The 23828-nt window shown below is 45.8% G+C and overlaps 1 protein-coding gene across 1 annotated transcript; it reads left to right on the top strand.

The window, feature by feature from the left end:
- Window positions 1-41: 41 nt before the first annotated feature.
- On the top strand, window positions 42-18563 carry LOC309486921 (uncharacterized protein). The gene is made up of 12 exons (XM_082154391.1): window positions 42-358; window positions 611-662; window positions 745-877; window positions 6740-6881; window positions 6969-7094; window positions 8536-8663; window positions 16256-16478; window positions 16802-16853; window positions 16966-17098; window positions 17215-17353; window positions 17451-17576; window positions 18099-18563. Exons 1-12 carry the CDS (start codon window positions 272-274, stop codon window positions 18228-18230), a joined length of 1473 nt encoding a protein of 490 aa, XP_082010517.1. The 5' UTR covers window positions 42-271; the 3' UTR covers window positions 18231-18563.
- The last annotated feature ends 5265 nt before the right edge of the window (window positions 18564-23828 follow it).

Consider the following 23828-nt stretch of genomic DNA (forward strand, 5'->3'; position numbering starts at 1 on the left):
ATTTTCATTCATTCGAAAGAAATGAAAATACACACGCTTGTCTGAAAAGATTGATCTACTCGGTTAAGGGTTAGTGATATCAGCATGTATTCACAATTCGTATAGACGTGCGTCTTTTAGTAAGTTTGCAAACTCATGAGCCATTTGTCCCGATGCAGCGCCACCCCCACGAATTACACAACACTGAACAGTCCACATTAAACAACCTGCACAATTCACTGCACACGGCAGCAAAGCGTTTTGAACTTAAGTGTCGCTTTATTTTGTGAAAATGTCTGAGAAAGTTGTGTTGCATTACTTCAATGGAAGAGGGAAAATGGAGTCGATCCGATGGCTTTTGGCCACAGCTGGAGTCGAGGTTTGTTGCTCTGGAAAACTTTTCCACGTCTATGCAAAAAAAAAAAATGTAAAAAAAATGCAGTTGCAAAAAGTGGAGCGCGATTGACACTTTACATATAACCTTTTCCGAATGCTGTGTAATAAATGTAGTTTGTTTGCATATGACAATCACAAAACAGCTGCTTTAGAAACTGAATGTGTGCATTGTAACGTGATCTCGAGATCAATGCGTATTTTTTGCCTGGACTTTATTTTGTTCTTGTGTTCACAGTTTGAGGAGGTGTTTTTGACCAAGAGGGAGCAGTATTTAAAACTGGTGAATGGTAAGTTCAGTAAATTCCTTATCAATCGTCTTTTGTTGTTTTATGAACCTGTATATTAATGTGATTCCTATGTTTATTGTAGATGGAGCCCTGATGTTTCAGCAGGTGCCTTTGGTTGAAATAGATGGGATGCAGCTTGTGCAGTCAAAGGCTATCCTGAATTACATCGCTGGAAAATACAACCTCTACGGAAAAGACCTTAAAGAACGGGCTTTGTAAATATCGACTTTTAATGCAAATTGTTCTGTAATTGTTATGAAACTAGATTCCAGTAATTTAAAGGTGAACTAAGTAACTTTTTTTTACCTTAACTGAACAGCTTCGGAGTCATTGGAATGGTTATATTACTTATTTCGGGTTGAATGGTGGTTGTTTCGCACCCCCCTGGTGCCCGTGAGCGGAAAATACGCACTTGCAACTTTGAGCCGGCGGGCCGCCGGCCGCTGCGTCAGGAAGTCTCGCGTGATATCAGGTCTCGCGATGTAAACAATTGCTTTACGGCCAAAAGAAATCTGCTAAAATGCTGTCATTATTGCGCTCCCTCACGCTGTCCGAACTCGAATGAAGAAGACGTTTTAAAGAACGTCCCATCTGCTTTGATGTCGTTGATCTATAGCCTCTGGTGTCTGAGAATCAACAACGAGTTTTTACAACAGTGTTGTCAAATATCTATTCCGAAGCTGTGGGGGGAGCTCTAGAGAGAAACCTGCGAGCAAAAAGCGAGAATACAGCGAAGAAGTCCCGAAGCTACTGAGTGCTGCTTTAACCCTGACTTCCCTCGCACTTTATAACATATCTTTCCCTCACGGCTCAAAATGACCCGAAGCCATAAAATTATACTTATTGTATTTTATTATTTGTACGGAAAGCTTATTTTATTTCATTTTGATAATATTTTTTCTATTTTTAATGCAATGTTTTGGGAGATTTTTTGTTATTTTTTATTTTATTTAGTGACGCTTTGTTACATTTTTGGAGAGGTGCACTTCAGGGTATGCTGAAGGGTACGGTATACTCTATATGGAGCAAATGAGCTGTTCCCTTTCGTTCAGTCACTACGAGTTACGTCAGTGAATGACGAAATGGGGGTTTCACTTAGAAGCCTATCACCTTCGAGTTCTAGAAAACGAGCCAATGGAAATGCCATGGGTCTGCAGAATTTGCATAGCGTAACTCCGCCCGACCGTGTGGGTATAAAAGGAGGACACCGGCAATCTCGCATCATGTTTTTGCTTCGGAGCCAACAGTATCTCTTCACTCCCTGCAAGCCTGTTCTGAGTTCTTTGTGACGAGCCACTCTCCAGTGTGATGGTGTAATGGCGCGTTCCAGCGAGATCACATTGCCTGCTGCTGATCTGTGTAGTGATCTGCCATCAGTGTGTGTGTTTCTCCCTGAGCGCTTCAACACTCTGCAGAGTATATTTCCTCTCATCACAAAAGAGCTTGCACGTGGCACGTCTTTTTAAAGATGTCTCACCCGTGCACTTCTGGGTGCGGTCGGTCCGTTTCATCTTCTGATGGGCACAATTGCTGTCTAGCGGGTTTGGGCTTAGATCACGCTCAGGCAGTGTTTGTGGATGACTCATGTTCTCATTGCAGGAACATGACCATCGCGACACTTCGGTCAAGACTCGATGACCTCCGTGGAGGTAGAGTCCCCTCTGCCACACCGCAATCTATCCCCTCTGCGAGAGGTGGTACTTTGGCTGGTGGCCAGGGTGACCTGAGGGTGACGGTGTGGAACAAAGCACGACGATGCTTCCTCGGGCCACACCCCCCTCTTGCGCGCCGCAACCCGTGAGCGTTCAGAGTGAGATCGTGGGTCCGTCTTCGGACGCTCCCCAAATCTCATTCGGCGCCCCAGAGAATGAGACGATGTCCATCGCCGTATCACAAGGTGGGATGGAGTCTTCTGGAAATGAAGACTCGGCTGTGCTGCCTTCTTCGGGTATGCCAGCACTGCCCAAGTCCAATCCAGAATTGACAGCCATGCTCTCCCGGGCAGCCGCGAGCATCGGGATGGAATGGAATCCTCCACCCTGTCCTGAGCACTCGCGGCTGGATGATTTGTTTTTGGGGGCAGCGAGTGCTGACGCCCGTCAGCGCCCGCCCCCAATACCTTTCTTCCCGGAGGTGCATGAGGAGGTCACGAGGTCCTGGAAGTCACCATTGTCTTCCCGCGATCACTCGGGGGCCTCCTCAGCCTTCTCTTCCCTTAAAGGGGCTGCGGCTAAAGGGTACAGTGGGGTCCCCCCGGTGGAGCACTCTGTTGCGATGCAGCTGTGTCCTCAGAGCGCTTCAACCTGACGTGGTGATCCTAAGATCCCCTCCAAAGCCTGTCGATTTTCGTCTACCCTGCGGGGCTTGCCGCCGCCTCGCTGCATGCCATGGCCATCCTGCAGGTCTACCAGGCCCAGGGCTCATGCAAGAGCTGTGTGCCACCACAGACCTCGCTCTCCAGGCGATGAAGGGGACTGCACGCTCCCTGGGTCAGGTGATGTCCACTGCTGTGGTCCAGGAGAGACACCTCTGGCTCAACCTGGCCGATATGCGAGAGTCTGAGCGGACCCAGTTCCTCGACTCTCCCATATCTGGGCTGGTCATTCCGCCTTGCTGCCCCATCGTGGGTACGTCTGGGGTTTGCATGACCCCGCTGGTTCAGTTTTTGGGAGCCTAGTTAGAGCTTCCCAATCTGTCCCGCTGGGTCGCGAGAACCATCAAGCTCGGCTATGCATTTCAGTCCGGCTTCTACAGCACCTACTTCATTGTACCCAAGAAAACGGTGGGTTACGACCGATCCTGGACCTGCGCCTCTTGAACCGAACACTTCACAGGCTTCCATTCAAGATGTTGACAGCCAAACACATTTTCGAATGTGTTCGTCCTCTGGATTGGTTTGCAGCGATCGACCTCAAGGACGCGTACTTCCATGTCTACATTCTTCCTCGACACAGACCGTTTTTGCGGTTTGCTTTCGAGGCGCAGGCATACCAGTACATGGTTCTCCCATTCGGGCTAGCCCTGTTTCCTCGCGTCTTCACGAAAGTCGTCAAGGCAGCCTTTGTGCCACTCCGGCAACACGGGATTCACATCCTGAACTATCTCGACGACTAGCAGGTGTTTCTCAAGAACCAATACGTACTAGTCCGTTCTGACAACACTGTCACAGTAGCGTACATCAACCAACAAGGTGGTCTACATTACCGCCGTATGTCACAACTCGCCCGCCATCTCTTCCTATGGAGTCAGAAGCATCTGAGGTTGCTTCAGACCATTCACATCCCGGGAGAGCTGAACCGTGCAGCCGACGAGCTCTCACAGTTTCAGCCACTTCCTGGGAAATGGAGACTCCATCCCCAGATGGTTCAGCTGATTTGGGAACAGTTCGGCGATGCACAGGTAGATCTGTTTGCCTCCCTAGACTCTTCCCATTGCCGCTTGTTTTATTCCCTGACTGAGGGGACCCTCGGCACAGATGCACTAATGCACAGCTGGCCGTGGGGCCTCCGCAAGTATGCGTTTCCCCCAGTGAGCCTTCTATCAGGGAGGACGAGGAGCAGGTCCTTTTGGTTGGGCCTCATTGGCCCAACCGGACTCGGTTCTCCGAACTGGTGCTCCTCACGACAGCCCCTCCCTGGCCAATTCCTCTGAGGAAGGACCTCCTTTCTCAGAGACAAGGGCACCCTCTGGCACCCACGTCCCAATCTATGGAACCTCCATGTATGGGTCCTTGATGGGATGCGGCAGGTTTGAGTACCCTACCACCTCAGGTGGTGGCTACCATCACTTCCGCTAGGGCCCTGTCTACGAGACACGCCTATGCGTTGAAGTGGAACCTCTTCGTCACCTGATGTTCTTCTCACTGAGAAGACCCCAGAAAATGCCCGATCGGGTCTGTGTTCTCCTTCCTCCAAGAAGGGTTGGAACGAAGGCTGTCTCCTTCCACCCTCAAGGTTTACGTGGCTGGCATCTCTGCACACCATGACCTTGTGGAGTCAAAAACGCCCTTGGAGGAGGCAAACCCAGCCTTGTCACTGCTCTGTCTAGTACGCGCCCTCTGTGCTTACGTAGACAGAACGCAGTGTTTCAGGACCTCAGACCTGCTCTTTTTCTGTTATGGTGGGAAGCTGAAGGGAAAGACTCTCTCCAAACAAAGGTTGTCTCACTGGATAGTGGACGCCATTGTCTTGTCTTACCAATCGCAAGGCCAACCATGACCCTTGGGGTGAGGGCTCACCCGTAGTGCAGCTTCCTCCTGGGCTTTAATAATAATAATAATAATTCATTACATTTATATAGCGCTTTTCTCGACACTCAAAGCGCTTTACATAGAAGGGGGGAATCTCCTCAACCACCACCAATGTGCAGCATCCACTTGGATGATGCGACGGCAGCCATATTGCGCCAGAACGCCCACCACACACCAGCTTACTGGTGGAGAGGAGACAGAGCGATGAAGCCAATCAGTATATGGGGATGATTAGGAGGCCATGATGGACAGAGGCCAAGGGGCAAATTTGGCCAGGACACCGGGGTTACACCCCTACTCTTTCGAAAGACATCCTGGGATTTTTAATGACCACAGAGAGTCAGGACCTCGGTTTAACGTCTCATCCGAAGGACGGTGCTCTTTGACAGTATAGTGTCCCCGTCACTACACTGGGGCGTTAGGACCCACACAGACCACAGGGTGAGCGCCCCCTGCTGGCCTCACTAACACCTCTTCCAGCAGCAACCTGGTTTTCTCAGGAGGTCTCCCATCCAGGTACTAACCAGGCTCAGCCCTGCTTAGCTTCAGTGGGCAACCGGTCTTGGGCTACAGGGTGACATGGCTGCTTTAGCGCATGGCGCCTCGCTCACAGACATTTGTAGAGCTGCAGGCTGAGTGACACCCAACACTTTCGTGAGATTCTATAATCTCTGCGTAGAGCCAGTGTCCTCTCTTGTACTCGCTTCCACTAGCCGGTAAGCAGGACCTGCTCGGTGTCATCGCTTGCTGCGCCATTCCACTCCATGGACTGGATACATGCGCTATTAACTCAGTTCCTCCTGCACTGTTGATGCCGTCACCAGAGTGCATGCCCGGTTGGGTCAGCCCTCTTGATTGGCTAGGTGCTCCATGTGCATGGTTCCCCCGTTGGGCGACCCCCACATGTGTATTTCCACGGTAAGCCTCCTCCAAGCACGTGTTTTCCCTTGGCAAGAACCCTCTTGCCATCTCAAGGTTGAAATATTCCACCCTGCGGGCTGGATGCCTCCGAGTTTGCCATATGCATCCCGGGTCATATGTGTATTCTAAGTCCTCCCTTCAGGTAGGCGCTGTGTTACATATTCCACCTGGGATATGCCACCCAGTGTACCTTAGTATTCTTGTGTTAAGCCTTGCCCTTCGTCCGTGCTAGTCTCAAGACAGGGAGCTCAGTCTAGCGCAGGGCACTGGAAGACAGCCGCTGTGGCGTGATTGAATTGGGACCCCCATTTCGTCATACACTGATGTAACTCGTAGTGACTGAACGAAAGGGAACGTCGAGGGTTACATACGTAACCGAGACGTTCCCTTTCGTTCCTCTGCCACAACCGCTGTACCGCTGGAATGGCCTGGAGTTCAGTCTTGGCTCCTCAGTGAGATTGCCGGCGTCCTCCTTTTATACCCACGTGATCGGGTGGAGTTATGCTATGCAAATTCCGCAGACCCATGGCATTTCCATTGCCATTGGCTCGTTTTCTAGAACTCGAAGGTGATAGGCTTCTAAGTGAAACCCCCATTTCGTCATTCTCTGACGTAACGTCTCCGTCCCTAAATTCCTCGCATTCCATTCATTCCTAAGGGGATCAAATTGACCTGCCAGGGAAGGATTTGTTACTTTTTTTATTTCAACCACAAAACTCCTCGAATCCATAAAAAATGTGTTTGTGTGTATTCGTGGTTAAAGTGCGATAAAAGTCCTGGGGCCTTTAACCCCTCTGATGAACACTCAATTTTTTTATAAATTAAAAATAATACATTGTTTGGGGTAAAAATTACCCTTGTTTTTCCACCACATCTAAGCAATTATCACTGTATTTTTGTCTTGAAGGATTGACATGTATTCAGAGGGCACCATCGATCTAATGGAGCTTATCATGATGTCTTTTCTCACACCACCTGAAAACAAGCAGAAAAGTCTTAGTAATATAGAGCAAAAGGCAAAAGAGCGCTTCCTTCCTGTGTATGAAAAGGTACTGATAGCTCTGACTATTCATTCCTCCCATTTTGAAGCATTTATTATCCACAAAGTCATGCTGTTTTTGATATGACTTTTTTAGGGTCTTGCAAACTCTCATTTCCTGGTGGGAAACCAGTTGAGCCGTGCTGACGTTCATCTTCTGGAAGCCTCTCTGATGCTGCAGGAGTTATTCCCTACAATACTGTCATCCTTTCCCAAAATCCAGGTGATCTGTTCCACGCTTTCCCACACAGACCATCAACCCCAAAATTGGACTTAACTTGCTTAACAAAACCATTTCTGGTCACACTTTATTAGGGGTGTAATGGTACACAGAAGTCATGGTTCGGTACAGACCTCGGGTTTGGGGTCGCAGTTCGATACGAGTTCTGTACAACAGGAAAAAGCAACAAATCCCCAATACTAGGTTTCTTTTCATTTAATTTGAACAGACAGTAATGCAAATCTACCTAGCGGCATTTAGTCCCCTAGTTCTTACAGCTCAGCCTCCTTTAATATATTAAGCACTAAGCAGTCATTCTTTGCGAAGTCTTGTGTCTGTACTGTATTTCTGACCTGATGTATCCTTGTTTCCCGTGTCTTGGTTTTGATCTTCTGCCTGTTGTCCTTAGTGATGGGAGAAACGAAGCTTTGATCAATTGAACCAATGGCTTTGCAAATTGATTCACTGTTTCAAAGCGTTAAAAAATTAAGCCTGCTGGTCAAAACAGTGTAAATGCAACAAAGACTCAGACCAAACATGCATAAAAGGACTTGTTCAATGGACACGCATATTTCATCACTGGACTTCCACGACACTAATCGGCACAATGCCAAATGATTTTGACTCATTATAACAGCAGAAACAACTTAAAATATTCTGGAACTACTAATGGAATAAATTATGGTCAGATAAGAGTAAGACATCAAAACTGTAAAGAGTCTTTTTTATTTTTGTATACTCACATAAAAACAAAACATTGTACTTTTGTAAAATAAAGAAAACAAACAGGATGCGCTTTCTGCCGTCCCGGTTTTCTTTCTGTGAAGTTTGTGGATCGCGTCACAAAAATGAATCGAAACTCAGCGTATAGGCTACAAGCAAGCTCTAGCGTGCCATCTGAACTCTTGTGTTGTGTTGGTTCATAGATCGTCTCTTCTTCTCCTGCTCTTTTTCCTGTTGTTTCCTGAAGGTTCGGTACCCATACATGTACCGTTACACCCCTTAACTTTATATTAGGTGTCAAAGTGCAAATGATTCATTAAAAGGTTTGTACATAGTAGTTACAGACACTTAATTTAAAGTGGGACCCCATTTTTTAAACATACGTTTTTGTTGGATATTACAATTTATTGCAAAATACTCTTTTTGTGAACATGTCTGTATCTTTAAACATTGGCATTTGAACAAACATTCAGAATAGAGTGATGTTAAGTTTCATTAAACATAAACATTTATATTTAATACAAATTTAAAAAAAACACAGTACTGATTGTTGAATATACAGTTGTGAGTGAGAGAGTAATCTGTTCCAGTTTAGTGAAGCAGTTGACTGAACAATTCTCTCATTTCTGAATCAAACTGATAATTCCTGTGATCGGCATGATAATAATATTTTTCCACTTTTTTAGCATTATGATTATATAAATTTACATTTATTTCACAGGCATTTCAGGAAAAAATGAAGGCCTTACCAAGAATCAGCAAATTCCTGCAGCCTGGCAGTGCAAGAAAGCCTCCGACTGATGAGGTGTTGATTAAAACCGCAAAGGAGGTGTTGAGCCACGTCTTTACGTAGAAAACCAAACAATTCTTCAAAACATTTACATGATATTAAAACTAATTTACAAGCTTCTTAATTAAAACTGAGATGCTAAAATGGACAGATTTATTTGGAATATACAAGATACAGTTTGGATAAAGTGATAGTATTGTGAAATAAACATTGCAGCTGTTCAGTACATGTTGTCAGGAAGTGTGTGTGTCTGTTCATGAGTTTATAGAAGATCAAAATTCAGAAAACCATCAGGAGGCTGAAATAAGAACAAAGACCATTAGAATAAACTCTCAGACAGATCATCATGCCACATCTGCACTTGTGATTTAACAAGTACAATCATAGTCAGAATTATTGGCACCCTTGGTAAATATGAACAAAGAAGCCTGTGAAAATAAATCTGCATGGTTAATCTTATTTAAAGGTGGGGACCCCTCAGAGCTAAACAATTACCGTCCGATCTCCAAACTATCAATCCTGGCTAAGAAAAAAAAAAATTTGTGTTTATGTATGGCTGCTACCTTGGCCAGGTCTCTCTTGTATAAGAGATTTTTGATCTCAATGAGACTTCCTGGTCAAATAAAGGTAAAAAAATTAAAAATTATAATAATAATAATCCTTCTGATCTTTTATTTTTTTAAATCACAAAAATCGAACCTTTCATTCAAGTAAAATAATTGACAATGGGTAGAAAATCTTTATGAAATAAATGTTTTTCTCCAATACACTTTGCCTACGATGAATAGTTCCCTTTTTGTTCAATACTCTGAGTCTTCTCCTATAATGCCTGATGAGTTTGGAGAACACCTGACAAGAGATCAGAGATCATTCCTCCATACAGAATCTCTCCAGATTCTTCAAATTCCCAAGTCCATGTTAGTGCTTCTCTTCAGTTATATGGGTTCAGGTCAGGGGACTGGGATGGCCATGGCAGAGCCTTCATTTTGTGCTCAGTGACCCATTTTTGTGTTGATTTTGATGTTTGTTTTGGATCAGTGTCTTGATGGAAGATCCAACCACGGCCCATTATAAGATTTCTAGCAGAGGCAGTCAGTTTTAGATTTTTTTTAATCTGTTGGTATAAGATAGAATTCATGATTCGATGTATCTGACCAGGATGTCCTGGTCCTCTGGCAGAAAAATGGACCCACAATTTCAAAGATCCAGCAGTATATTTAACCGTGGATGTTTTTATCCCTGTTTGCACTAAACCCATCTGGTGGGTTTGCTGCCAAAAAGCTGAGGACTCAGTTACCCATTATCTCATTCTATTGTATTTGCATCTGATACTCACCTGTTGTGCTTTTCTCCAGCATATCACTCAATAAACAGTTAAAGGGTTAGTTCACCCAAAACTGAAATTTCTGTCATTAATTACTCTCCCTCATGCCGTTCCAAACCCATAAGACCTTCGTTCATCTTCGGAACACAAATGAAGATATTTTTTATTAAATCCGAGAGCTTTCTGTCCCTCCATAGACAGCAACATCATTACAACTTTCAAGGTCCAGAAAGGTAGTAAAGACATTGTTAAAATAGTCCATGTGACTACAGTGGTTCAAATATAATGTTATGAAGCGACGAAGATACTTTTTTTGTGCAAAAATAACAACTTTATTCAACAATCTCTTCTCTTGTCAGATCTTGTGTGTCCAGTGTGTCAGTATTTTCACTGGCCACAGTTTTTGACATCAATACCATGGGAAAAACTGCCATATAGATATTTTTTATATATTCTCATAATTTGGTTGCAGGTATATTAGGCTGCTGTCACTTAAAGACCTGACGCACAGATCCATTATACTGTTACACATGCATTTTATTTTTCAACTGTTTACGTTCACTTAAAACATAACTGTACTCGCCAAGACCGGCATTTTGACAATTTGCGTGTATTTGACTGTTTAAGCGCAATAAGATGCGAAAAAGAACTCAGTTTAGTACTGAAAGGTGGCTTTATGTGCACGCACGTTGAGTGTCAGCAAAAAATCTGTGGGAATGAGTATAATGATGTGCAATAATATGAGCAATGCAATCCCACTCCGAAATTAAAGCCCTGTGTAACACCATCAATATTCATCCGAAGCAAATGAAAGGAGTTAGTGAGGGGAGGCGGGTTTGTGTGTCAACTTGCTGTCGGAGAGATCATGAGAGAGCGAGAAAGAGCTGATGGTATCGTGTATCTATTCTGCAGAAAATAAGTAAGTATTGGAAACAATTCAGACATTGCTCCGCGAAGTGAGGGAATGTATGTTTTGAATGCATATATCTCCTGAATGCGAATTTTGACATTGGTTTGGAACACAACCAGCTTATTCATTACCTTAAAGGGGTGGTATAATGCCCTTTTCACAAGATGTAAAATAAGTCTTTGATGTCCCCCAGAGTGTGTATATGAAGTTTTAGCTCAAAATACCCCACATGTTTTTTTATATAATTGTCACTTTTTGAGGGTGAGCAAAAACGCACCGTTTTTGTGTCTGTCCCTTTAAATGCAAATGAGCTACTGCTCCCGGCACAGAGGGCGGAGCTTCAAGAGCTTGTGTCCTTTTACCTCACACACACACACACACACACACACTGAAAATTTCACAAACTTTTAGCTGTTTATGTTTTCCTGTAGCTCAAACAGTAGAGCGTTGGCACTTGCAACGCTAAGGTCATCAGTTTGATTCCCAGGGAAACAAGAACTGATAAGAATGTAAATGTTTACCTTGAAATGCAGTTTAACTTGCTTTGGATAAAGTTTACATATAATGTAAATGTATAAACCGGAGTCAGACAATGATGGAGAGACTCCAGAAGAAGTGACAACATGTAGAAACAACAGTATATTTCTGAATGATTAGTTGATGAATTTATGTAGCTGATGTACAGTTATCTATCTTCTCATTGATTAGCATATTCTGTCATGATAATCTATAAATCGCGTTCCCGGGGGCGGGGTTTATGTAAATGTTAGTGTTAGTGATGTCACTAACCTGGGAGGAATGTCCTGTAGTCTCTACCAGCCGTTTGTTGTAGTCCTTAAAAAGTGATTTCTTTAAAAGCAAATCTCTCCCTTTGCTTTGAACTTTGAGCGTCGTAACTTTGCAGATGTTGTTTATGCTCAAACAGCAACATTACACACTAACTAAAGTTAGAAAAGTCAAATCATAATCAACCACCCCTTTAAGGCTATTGTATTCATACTAAAAGCTAAAAAACTTAAATATTTATTTCAGGGGGCCTTTAAGCCCTTATGTTTGAAAGTGAAAGTGAAAGTGACACGTGATGGCCAAGTATGGTAACCCATACTTGGAATTTGACCTCTGCATTTAACCCATCCAAGTTAATGCACACACATTAGGAGCAGAGTAGTGAGTAGTTAACACGCACAGCAAACGTGGATACACACACCCAGAGCAGCGGGCAGCCTTTGTGTGGCGCCCGGGGAGCAATTAGGGGTTAGGTGCCTTGCTCAAGGGCACCTCAGTCATTTCCCACCGGTTCTGGAATCAAACCAGCAACCTTTGGGTTACCAGTTCAACTCCCTAACCACTAGGCCATGACTGCCCCTTTGGTAAATGGACTGCATTTATATAGACGAATCCGACGAGCGTTCTGTGTAGGCTGCCATCTTGTGGCGACGCCATTACTGAGCTGTTACTAGTATAAACAAACCTCCGTGATAACGCACAGTCGATGACAGCAACAGCCAGGCAGAATGACTTGTTGGGTTGATGATGTTAGACAGTGGGCTCCAGTCACAGATGAAGGTACAAACGATCTTACAGATTATTTATGAAAATAGCTTGGCAATAACTATGCTAGCTAGGCTAGCTAACGAGGAAACTATAAAAAGATCTGTCCATTTGACAACAATAAATAAATGAATATCAAATAAACGAATTCATGTTTTTCATTTGTGACCATTATTGATCTCATTTTCACATTTCAAAAGGAAAGGGTGGTACAGCTAACTGCTAGCGTTGTTGGTTCTCAGAGTGAGAGTCACAGTCGAGCAAACCAAACATTAACAACAGACATAAGTAATGTTACTACTTCCCCATCGCGCCCCTTCGGTTGTTTTAAAGGTATTCAAGAGTATTTTCTCCTTCGCCTGGCATCCGATGATCAACAAAATGCCAACTACAGGTCACTGATAGAGGGTCAAAATGATCTGAGCTCCGGATGGTTTGGTTAGCTAAATAATGCACACTCTACCAGATGATAAACACATAGTTCTAAAAGGACCTGTCCGATTTTCACAGACCATTAACAACACTCATACTGTACAAATAACTCGGCAGAGGAAGAATAGGAAAGTTGTAGATGTAACGTTAGTGACAGTCGTAAATCGCGGGCTGTTTATTCCAGTGGACGCAACCAAACCAATAGGAGGCAATGGCGCAACGCTACCCAGCAACAGCTCAGTAATGGCGCCCGCTTACTTCCGGTAGTTTCGCCGGATTCGTCTATAGCGCTTTTCACAGACCTATGGCCACCAAAGCACTTTACATAGCCTCACATTCACCCATTCATACACCGACGGCGGTGTCAGCCATGCAAGGCGCCATCCAGCTCGTCGGCAGCAGCTGGGGTTAGGTGGCTTGCTCATGGACACCTCGACACTTGGTCAAGTGGAACCGGGGATTGAACCACCAACCTTTCAGTTTGTAGACAACCTACATGAACCACTGAGCCACTGCCGCCCCATTTGCCATGTGTCTTTGTCATGTATTGTTACCTGTAACTGCACTGTTTGGTGAGTGTTCTGCTTATGTTGAAGTTTAGAGTGCCATGCCTTCGTTTGGGTTTATTTGATCTGCATTTGGGTTCTCCAAGCTTGCCTTCAGTGGACCTTTCATTACACCGTTAACATAATTTTGTGCTTTTTAGAAAAAAATAAAAATAATAATGTGTTTTTCTATAATTGCCATTGTCAATTGACCTAATATATCATTAAAAAAATTTAATCAAGCTGTTATTTCATGTTCTCTTGGGGGGCCCTAATCTGAATTGTTTCAGACAGAACTGACATAACAAATATGAAAAAATATGGGGTTTTGCCAGGGTCGATATTATCCCCACCACTTATCGAAACAACTCGCAGGCGGCACGGATGTTCCTAATACAAATAAATAAAACATCTCCAGTTAACTGGCAGGGTATTCATTTCGTTTCGAGTACTCGTTGCCGCTGCTATCAGTGGTGCTCTGCGGATACAGTGTTCTCTTGTGGCTGGCGCACAGTCTTCACACGGACGCGCGCTTCAATCTATCAAATCACAAAACAAAATGCACACAAATGTGTCCCTGCTTGATATACAACCACTGATAAAAAACTTCGGTTTTGAGAAAACCGCAAAAACTATTTGAGAAAAAAAAAAAAACTATACAAGTGCGGATTAGAACCCAGAATCTCTGACACACTTGGCAAAAGTTCTAGACCATGAATGTACACAAGCTACTTTCGCGTATCTATGGATTTATTCACGTGAAAATTCTCCGCAAGGGACCGCAATACGATCCCTTCTACACTCCGTTCTGTCTCAGAGGGGAGAGGGCCGTATCCATGTACTTCGTGAAAGTGCGCTGTGCCAAAGACAGTCCGAATGGAAGGACAGTAGGGTGGTAAGCCCTTGAACACGAATCTCATAAATGGTCTGTGATGGGGGGCTATTTGGATATGAAATATATCTTTCAGATCCACTGAGAAAAAAACAATCCCCTGGGCACACTTGCGAGAGGATTTGTCTCAATTTTAGCATCTTGACTGGCCTTTTTGTAAGGGCGCGGTTCAGATGCCTGAGATCGAGGATGGGCCTGAGGCCACCGTCCATTTTGGGAATGAGGAAGCAGCAGCTGTAAAAGCTTGACTCGCTGTTAGCTGGAGGAACTCTTTCTACAGCTCCTTTCACTAGCAAATTCATCACTTAGGAACGGAGGACGTGTGCCATGTTACTCCGTACCGAAGTGCAGACCACACCCCAGAAGCGTGGAGGTCTTCGAGCAAATTGAAGCAAGCAACCTCGTTTGATTGCCCCCAAAATCCAGATCAACACTCTGGGGATGGCCTGCCATGCCCTGAGCCAAGTGGTAAATGGTGGAAGTATTACAGGCTACGTCTTGCACTGAGGCGGGAGAACAGCACCTTATACAGCATTGAGAGGAAATGGGTAGCGTTTGGCCGGTGGTCTGGGTTGCTTCTGAGCCATGGGCCACGAGCGTAACTGGGTGAGGCTCGCACTCTCGCTTGATGAATACGGCTTGGCTTGGGCACGGCCCCAGCAATTCATTAGAGAGAGATATGCTTTATGAGTCTCACCTGATAGTCACAGGACCGTCATTCTAAGTAGCTGAGCCGTCAGCCCTGTGCTCGCTTAAACAAATGCCAGCGAAGAGATGCTCTTTTAGATATAAATATGTTCCGTTAGACTTACCTTATAGTTGCAGGGGAGGAGCGTCATTCTCAGCTGCCGAGTGACAGCGGAAATTTGCACAGAATTTGCATTGATAGTAATCGCCAGCTAGCCACAGTGGAGAGGCTGAATCAGCTTGTGTGCAGAGCGTTGTCATTCAGCTGCTCGCACAGCGCCGCTCGGTAGCTTGCAGAGAGTCAGCTTGATCCGCTGTGAGGCTCGTTCAACGGCAAGAAGGCTTCTTCTGTCTTGTCTCGGAGTCCAGCGAAGAGAAGATCTCATCGCTGAAGGAGAATTAGTCTGAGATCCTTTGGGGGAATGCCGTCTTATATAGACGGGTAGCCCTGCCCATTTCAACGGGCTTTAGTTGAACGCCATAAGTTTGTGCATTTTTTATTCTATATAAGGCTTCAGTAATCTGAGAAAAAGGAGTTAGGGTTAGGGTTAGGGTTAGGGTTAGGGTTAGGGTTAGGGTTAGGATTAGCACTTGTCACTTGTCCCAATGTGCCAAGAGACGCAGTACAAGTGAACCGTATCGATAGTAAACTTTTGCATTCAACAGAAGAAAGAAACTCATTCAGGTTTAAAACAACTTAGTGAGTAAACTTGGTGGAGTGAGTAAATGATGACAGAATTGTCATTTTTAGGTGAACTATCCCTTTAATGTTAATACATTTAATACATGTTTAACAATTGTAACTATCTAAAATATCATTTGTATTGGCAAACCAAAGGTTTATATGAAAATTACACGTACCAAAATATGTGCACAATTTCTTTAATTTATTAACTTACTTTACAGAAAGAATCTTTGTCCACTTTTCTGCTTAGTAATCATGACTTTCAGTTTACATATCATTACGTTTTGAGTCACGATTATAATTTGACCAGTCATAGTGAAGTGCATAAACGGCTTGGGATAATGCCATAAACTAGCATGACGTAGCATTTTTTTTTATTAATCTAAATTAGTCTATACGTGCATAAATGAACCTTTAACTACCATCACTGCTGGAGCATTTTTTCTTTATTTTTCATTCATTCGATCAGCAGACGCTTGTCTGAAAAGTTTGAGCTGTAGAAAACTGACCCAGGAAGCAGTGTAACTATGTGTTATTTACTTAATGCCTCGAGTGATATCAGCAGCATATTCACAACAATATTCTTGTAGATGTGTGTGTTAGTGGGACTGTGGGTGTGAGTTTGAGCCCTTTGTCCCGATGCAGCACCACCCACGAATTATTACACAACACTGAACAGTCCACATAAAACAACCTGCACAATTCACCGCACACACAGTAGCAAAGCGTTTTGGACTGAAGTGTCGCTTTATTTTGTGAAAATGTCTGAGAAAGTTGTGTTGCATTACTTCAATGGAAGAGGGAAAATGGAGTCGATCCGATGGCTTTTGGCCACAGCTGGAGTCGAGGTTTGTTGCTCTGGAAAACTTTCCCACGTCTATGCAAAAAATGCTGTTGCAAAAAGTGGAGCGCGATTGACACTTTACATATAACCTTTTCCTAAGACTGTGCAATAAATGTAGTTTATTTGCATATGACAATCACAAAAGAATAGTGATTTGCGAAATATGGCGCCGATGTATGGCGACACGCTACGAGCCTCTCTCACGCCACGCTTAGTGTTAGTAAAACAGCTGCTTTAGAAATTGAATGTGTGCATTGTAACGTGATCTCGAGATCAATGCTTTTTTTTTCACCTTTATTTTGGTCTTTATTTTATTTTGGTTCACAGTTTGAGGAGGTGTTTTTGACCAAAAAGGAGCATTATGAAAAACTGGTGAATGGTAAGTTCAGTAAATTCCTCATCAGTCATCTCTTGTGGTTTTATGAATATATTATTGTATGATATTTTATATCAATATTAATATATTAATGTGATTCCTATGTTTATTGTAGACGGAGCCATGATGTTTCAGCAGGTGCCTTTGGTTGAAATAGATGGGATGCAGCTTGTGCAGTCAAAGGCTATCCTGAATTACATCGCTGGAAAATACAACCTCTACGGAAAAGACCTTAAAGAACGGGCTTTGTAAATATCAACTTTTAATGCAAATTGTTCCGTAATTGTTATGAAACTAGATTGAAACAAGTTTCCTTGTTTTTCCACCACACCTAAGCAATTATCACTGTATTTTTGTCTTGAAGGATTGACATGTATTCAGAGGGCACTAGTGATCTAATGGATCTTATCATGATTGCTTCTTTTACACCTGAAAACAAGCAGAAAAATCTCAGTAATATAGAGCAAAAGGCAAAAGAGCGCTTCCTTCCTGTGTATGAAAAGGTACTGATAGCTCTGACTATTCATTCCTCCCATTTTGAAGCATGATTATCCACATTGGATACATGAAATCATGCCGTTTCTTATATGACTTTTTTAGGGTCTTGCAAACTCTCATTTCCTGGTGGGAAACCAGTTGAGCCGCGCTGACGTTCATCTTCTGGAAGCCTCTCTGATGCTGCAGGAGTTATTCCCTACAATACTGTCAACCTTTCCCAAAATCCAGGTGATCTGTTCCACGCTTTCCCACACAGACCATCAACCCCAAAATTGGACTTAACAATACCATTTTTGGTCACACTTTATATTAGGTGTCTTTAACTACTATGTATTTGCATCAAAAAAGTAATGATTAGATAAAGTGATCTTATTTTTAAATGTAAGTACAACATACTGTAAAAACATGTATGTACACAATAAGTGCATTGCATCAAATGATTCATTAAAAGGTTAGCATATAGTAGTTAAAGACACTTCATATAAAGTGGGACCCCATGTTTCAACATAAGTTTTAGTAAGCGTTGGCAGTCAAGCAGTCAGAATAGAGTGATGTTAAGTTTCATTAAACATTCAAATTTATATTTAACACATAAAAAAACACAGTACTGATTGTCAGATACACAGTAATAAGTTTAGTGAATTGCCTGACCAATTCAGTCCATGAATCAAACCGATAATTCCTGTGATCTGTCTCTTTTTTTAGCAGCATGATTATGAATTTTATATAACTTTTTATTTGTTTTCGCAGGCGTTCCAGGAAACAATGAAGGCCTTACCAAGAATCAGCAAATTCCTGCAGCCTGGCAGTGCAAGAAAGCCTCCGCCTGATGAGGCGTATGTGAAAACCGTGAAGGAGGTGTTGAGCCACGTCTTTAAGTAGAAGATAACTAATTTACAAGCTTCTTTATTAAAACTGAGACGCTAACATGGACAGATTTATTTGGAATGTACAAGATACAATTATAATAATGTGAAATCAACATTGCAGCAGTTCAGTGCAAGTTGTCTGGAAGGTCCTCCTAGTGATCACTTAGAAGATCAGGATTCGGAAAACCATCAGGAGGCTGAAATAAGAACAAACCATCAGAATAAACTCTCAGACAGATCATCATCATCTGCACATGCCATTTTGATTTCACATGTATTTGCTCTAGTAATAATACTGATCTTAATTACTATGGAGCATATGAATAAAAGACAATATTCAATCAGTCTTCCTTGTGTTCATGTGGTCAATAACAGTGTGGGGAAAACATGACTTGAAACATGGTATTTTCAACTAGATTTTTACTGCTTGCGTAAATGTAAAAAAAAAAAAAACTCAATGATGGACGATCTGACAGGATTACCTCCGGTTGAATGGCCTGACATCTACACCTGACCGAGCATAAATAGAGAAACTGAGGAACCCCAGTCTGCGCAGTAGTGAGCACGGGACCAGGTCTGCGCAGTAGTGAGCACGGGATCCGAGTCTGCGCAGTAGTGAGCACGGGACCAGGTCTGCGCAGTAGTGAGCACGGGACCCGAGTCTGCGCAGTAGTGAGCACGGGACCAGGTCTGCGCAGTAGTGAGAACAGGACCAGGTCTACGCAGTAGTGAGCACGGGACCAGGTCTGCGCAGTAGTGAGCACGGGACCTGAGTCTGCGCAGTAGTGAGCACGGGACCAGGTCTGCGCAGTAGTGAGGACGGGACTCCAGTCTGCACAGTAGTGAGCACGGGACCAGGTCTGTGCAGTAGTGAGCACGGGACCAGGTCTGCGCAGTAGTGAGCATGGGACCCCAGTCTGCGCAGTAGTGAGCACGGGACCCGAGTCTGCGCAGTAGTGAGCACGGGACCAGGTCTGCGCAGTAGTGAGCACGGGACCCGAGTCTGCGCAGTAGTGAGCACGGGACCTGAGTCTGCGCAGTAGTGAGCACGGGACCCGAGCCTGCGCAGTAGTGAGCACTGGACCCGAGTCTGCGCAGTAGTGAGCACGGGACCCGAGTCTGCGCAGTAGTGAGCACGGGACCAGGTCTGCGCAGTAGTGAGCACGGGACCAGGTCTGCGCAGTAGTGAGCATGGGAATCCAGTCTGCGCAGTAGTGAGCACGGGACCAGGTCTGCGCAGTAGTGAGCACGGGACCAGGTCTGCGCAGTAGTGAGCATGGGACCCCAGTCTGCGCAGAAGTGAGCACGGGACCCGAGTCTGCGCAGTAGTGAGCACGGGACCAGGTCTGCGCAGTAGTGAGCACGGGACCCGAGTCTGCGCAGTAGTGAGCACGGGACCCGAGTCTGCGCAGTAGTGAGCACGGGACCCGAGTCTGCGCAGTAGTGAGCACGGGACCCGAGTCTGCGCAGTAGTGAGCACGGGACCAGGTCTGCGCAGTAGTGAGCATGGGAATCCAGTCTGCACAGTAGTGAGCACGGGACCAGGTCTGCGCAGTAGTGAGCACGGGACCAGGTCTGCGTAGTAGTGAGCATGGGACCCCAGTCTGCGCAGTAGTGAGCACGGGACCAGGTCTGCGCAGTAGTGAGCACGGGACCTGAGTCTGCGCAGTAGTGAGCACGGGACCAGGTCTGCGCAGTAGTGAGCACGGGACCTGAGTCTGCGCAGTAGTGAGCACGGGACCCGAGTCTGCGCAGTAGTGAGCACGGGACCCGAGTCTGCGCAGTAGTGAGCACGGGACCAGGTCTGCGCAGTAATGAGCACGGGACCCGAGTCTGCGCAGTAGTGAGCACGGGACCAGGTCTGCACAGTAGTGAGCACGGGACCCCAGTCTGCGCATTAGTGAGCACGGGACCCGAGTCTGCGCAGTAGTGAGCACGGGACCAGGTCTGCGCAGTAGTGAGCACGGGACCTGAGTCTACGCAGTAGTGAGCATGGGACCAGGTCTGCACAGTAGTGAGCATGGGACCCCAGTCTGCGCAGTAGTGAGCATGGGACCCGAGTCTGCGCAGTAGTGAGCACGGGACCAGGTCTGCGCAGTAGTGAGCACGGGACCCCAGTCTGCGCAGTAGTGAGCATGGGACCCGAGTCTGCGCAGTAGTGAGCACGGGACCAGGTCTGCGCAGTAGTGAGCACGGGACCCCAGTCTGCGCAGTAGTGAGCACGGGACCCCAGTCTGCGCAGTAGTGAGCACGGGACCAGGTCTGCACAGTAGTGAGCACGGGACCCCAGTCTGCGCAGTAGTGAGCACGGGACTCGAGTCTGCGCAGTAGTGAACACGGGACCAGGTCTGCGCAGAAGTGAGCACGGGACCCGAGTCTGCGCAGTAGTGAGCACGGGACCAGGTCTGCGCAGTAGTGAGCACTGGACCAGGTCTGCGCAGTAGTGAGCACGGGACCCGAGTCTGCGCAGTAGTGAGCACGGGACCCCAGTCTGCGCAGTAGTGAGCGCGGGACCCCAGTCTGCGCAGTAGTGAGCAGGAAGTCAAGCCGCGATATCAAGGTCCCACCCTCACTCTCGCAGAAACCGTTAGTACAATTTACTGCAGAACAACTCATTATGTCAGTGTGAAATAAACAGTTATGGACATGTAGAAATTAAAGCTGAAGCTCCAATTTCCTCCCGAAAATCGCTAAAAAAGTCCGTTGGTGCCCAAGTGACTACTTCGTTTAGAGAAGCTGTCAATCATGACGTCACATTCCCGTTTTTATAGCATCAAATAACTAAATAAAGACCACTTTTTTTTCTTTTTTAACGAACACTTAAATTTACCTCAGCGTGAAAAAAGCTACATAAAATGACAGAAAACATATTTTAAAAAAGTATAATTTGAAGTGTAATTTGATTATTTAGTTTCCATTGCATTCATTAGACTTCATGGGGAGGCGGGGTTTATGACCTATACTGGGACCAGCCACCGGGGGGGCGCGAGCACGGCGGGTTACGCAATACTCGTTCCCTCTTCTAGAGAGAACCGAGGTTACATTAGTAACCGATTACGTTCTCTTACGAGAGGTTCTCTCGTATTGCGTAAGTTAGCTTACGCTACGGGAACCCCTTGTCAACGCCGTGCGCGCCTAGCATCCACCACATGAGTCCCAGGGGAAACCCGGGGAACACTGATAAGTGGGAAACAGGTGGCCGACAGAGTGGGCCAGCACATGTTCACAAGCACACATTAGGGGGTGTAGAGCGGCTCAGCCGGTCTATACAGATACTGACACAACCCTTTCTAGTGCAGCTCAACCAGGAGCGCTAAATCGAGTAAGTAGCCCGCGCCCAATAGTCTGGGCAGGGCATACATACGACTTAGACTGACAGAAGTTTAGCCTGCAGGGCGAGAACTTCCAGGTTATAAAACCTAACAAATGTAGAGGGGGAGGCCCAACCTGCCGCTGTACAAATGTCATGAATGGAAATCCCGCTGGACCATGCCCACGATGAGGCCATGCCTCTGGTGGAATGAGCCCGGATGCCCAAAGGGCACTGCAGGTGTTTGGATGCATAAGCTGCCGCAATAGCGTCCACTATCCATCTGGACAAACTGTGTTTCGAGGCGGCGAGACCTTTGGTGCGCCCTCCAAACGAAACGAAAAGCTGCTCCGAGCGCCTGAAAGCGGCGGAGCGCGTGACGTAATTCCTCAGAGCCCTTACAGAGGAGGTTACTATCAACCTCGCTGCCGGATGCCGGTAGGGCTGAGAGAGAAATTACCTGCGCTCTGAAAGGAGTGCCCATCACTTTGGGGACGTAACCATGTCTCGGTTTGAGAATGACATTTGAATCATTAGGTCCGAACTCGAGACACGCCGCGTTAACTGATAACGTGTGTAAGTCACCCACGCGTTTAACTGAAGACAAGGCTATCAGAAAAACGGTTTTGAACGTGAGGTATTTCAGATCCACAGTGTCTAAAGGTTCGAAGGGGTGAGCTTTCAGGGCCTCAAGGACCAAAGACAAATCCCAAATCGGAACCGAGGGGGGCCGCGGGGGATTCATCCTCCTGGCTCCTCTGAGGAAGCGGATGATGAATTCATTCCTTCCTAATGCGCGAACGCTCCAATAGCCGCAACATAAACTTTGAGCGTGGAGGGGGACCTGCCCGCGTCCAGCAGCTCCTGAAGGAAGCACAGAACCCACGAAACCCCACACGTTTGTGGGTCCAGATTTTTCCCCGTGCACCATTTGATAAACACAGACCATTTGGACGCGTAGAGCCGTCTCGTAGAGGGAGCTCTAGACTGCGTGATTGTGTTCACGACCCCTTTTGGCAAGTCAGCGGGTATCCGTTGATTATCCACACATGCAGAGACCAGCGCTCTGGACGAGGATGCGAGATGTCGAATACGGTGCGCACGCTGTGTAGACAGTCTGGCCGTCATAGCCACCGAGTCCAGTTCTATTCCCAAAAAAGAGATTGACTGACTGGGCGTTAATGAGCTCTTGGTCCAGTTGACCGAGAGACCCAAGCTTTTCAGATGGCTGAGAAGCACTAGTCTGTGGGAAATTAGTTCTTCCTCTGACTGCGCCAGTATCAGCCAGTCGTCCAAATAGTTCAAAATTCGCATACCCTGTGTTCTCAGGGGAGCGAGGGCCGAGTCCAGGCACTTCGTGAATGTACGGGTGCTAGCGACAGGCCGAACAGGAGGACGGTGTATTGATATACCTGACCGTCGAAGGCGAATCTCAAAAATGGCCTGTGACGGGGTATAATCTAAATCTGAAAGTATGCGTCTTTCAGATCGAGAGAAATAAACCAGTCCCTCGGGCGAATTTGCGCGAGGATTTGTCTGGTTGTGAGCATTTTGAACGGCCGTCTCATGAGAGCTTTGTTCAAATATCTCAGATCTAATATAGGTCTGAGGGCTCCGTCCTTCTTGGGTACGAGGAAATAACGGCTGTAAAAGCCCGTCTCGGTCAGAGAAGGATGCACTCGTTCTATTGCCCCCTTGCACAATAGTTTAGCTATTTCTGTATGAAGCAGATGGGCTGCTTCTGTATTCACCCTCGTCTCGGTCCGTGCTCGAAAGCGCGGGGGACGGCGAGTGAACTGCAGCGAATAGCCCCGTTTCACAATGTTCAGCACCCATTCTGACACGCCCGGGATAGCTTCCCACGCTTCCGCATGCATAGCTAGGGGTCGAATGGCCTCTGGGTCCCGGCCGCTGCACTGCGCGGGATAGGGAACTCGTAACAGAGAAATTAGCGCGGTGCGCGCGCTGTCGATGCTGGGGAACGGGAGCTCGCTGATAGCGATTACTGGCTGGACAGCACTCAATGACTCGGTCACTTGGGACGGAGAACATTTTGCAGTGAGAAACCCGTGACGCGAGAGCGCCGTGGGGGTTAATGTGTTTATCAGTAATGCTGCATTTACACTGCAGGTCTTGATGCCCAATTCCGATTTGCTGACTATATCCGATTTTTTTGACGACCCGCTTACATCATCTTTTAAAAGTGACCCGTATCCGATATTTGCATTTACACTATACACTGCCAAAACAACCAAATGTAGACGTTCTGGCCCGGAAAATGAAGTAAAACAGCTCTATATG

The sequence above is a fragment of the Leuciscus leuciscus genome, assembly GCF_965113295.1.
Source record: "Leuciscus leuciscus genome assembly, chromosome: 22".
Lineage (NCBI taxonomy): Eukaryota > Metazoa > Chordata > Actinopteri > Cypriniformes > Leuciscidae > Leuciscus > Leuciscus leuciscus.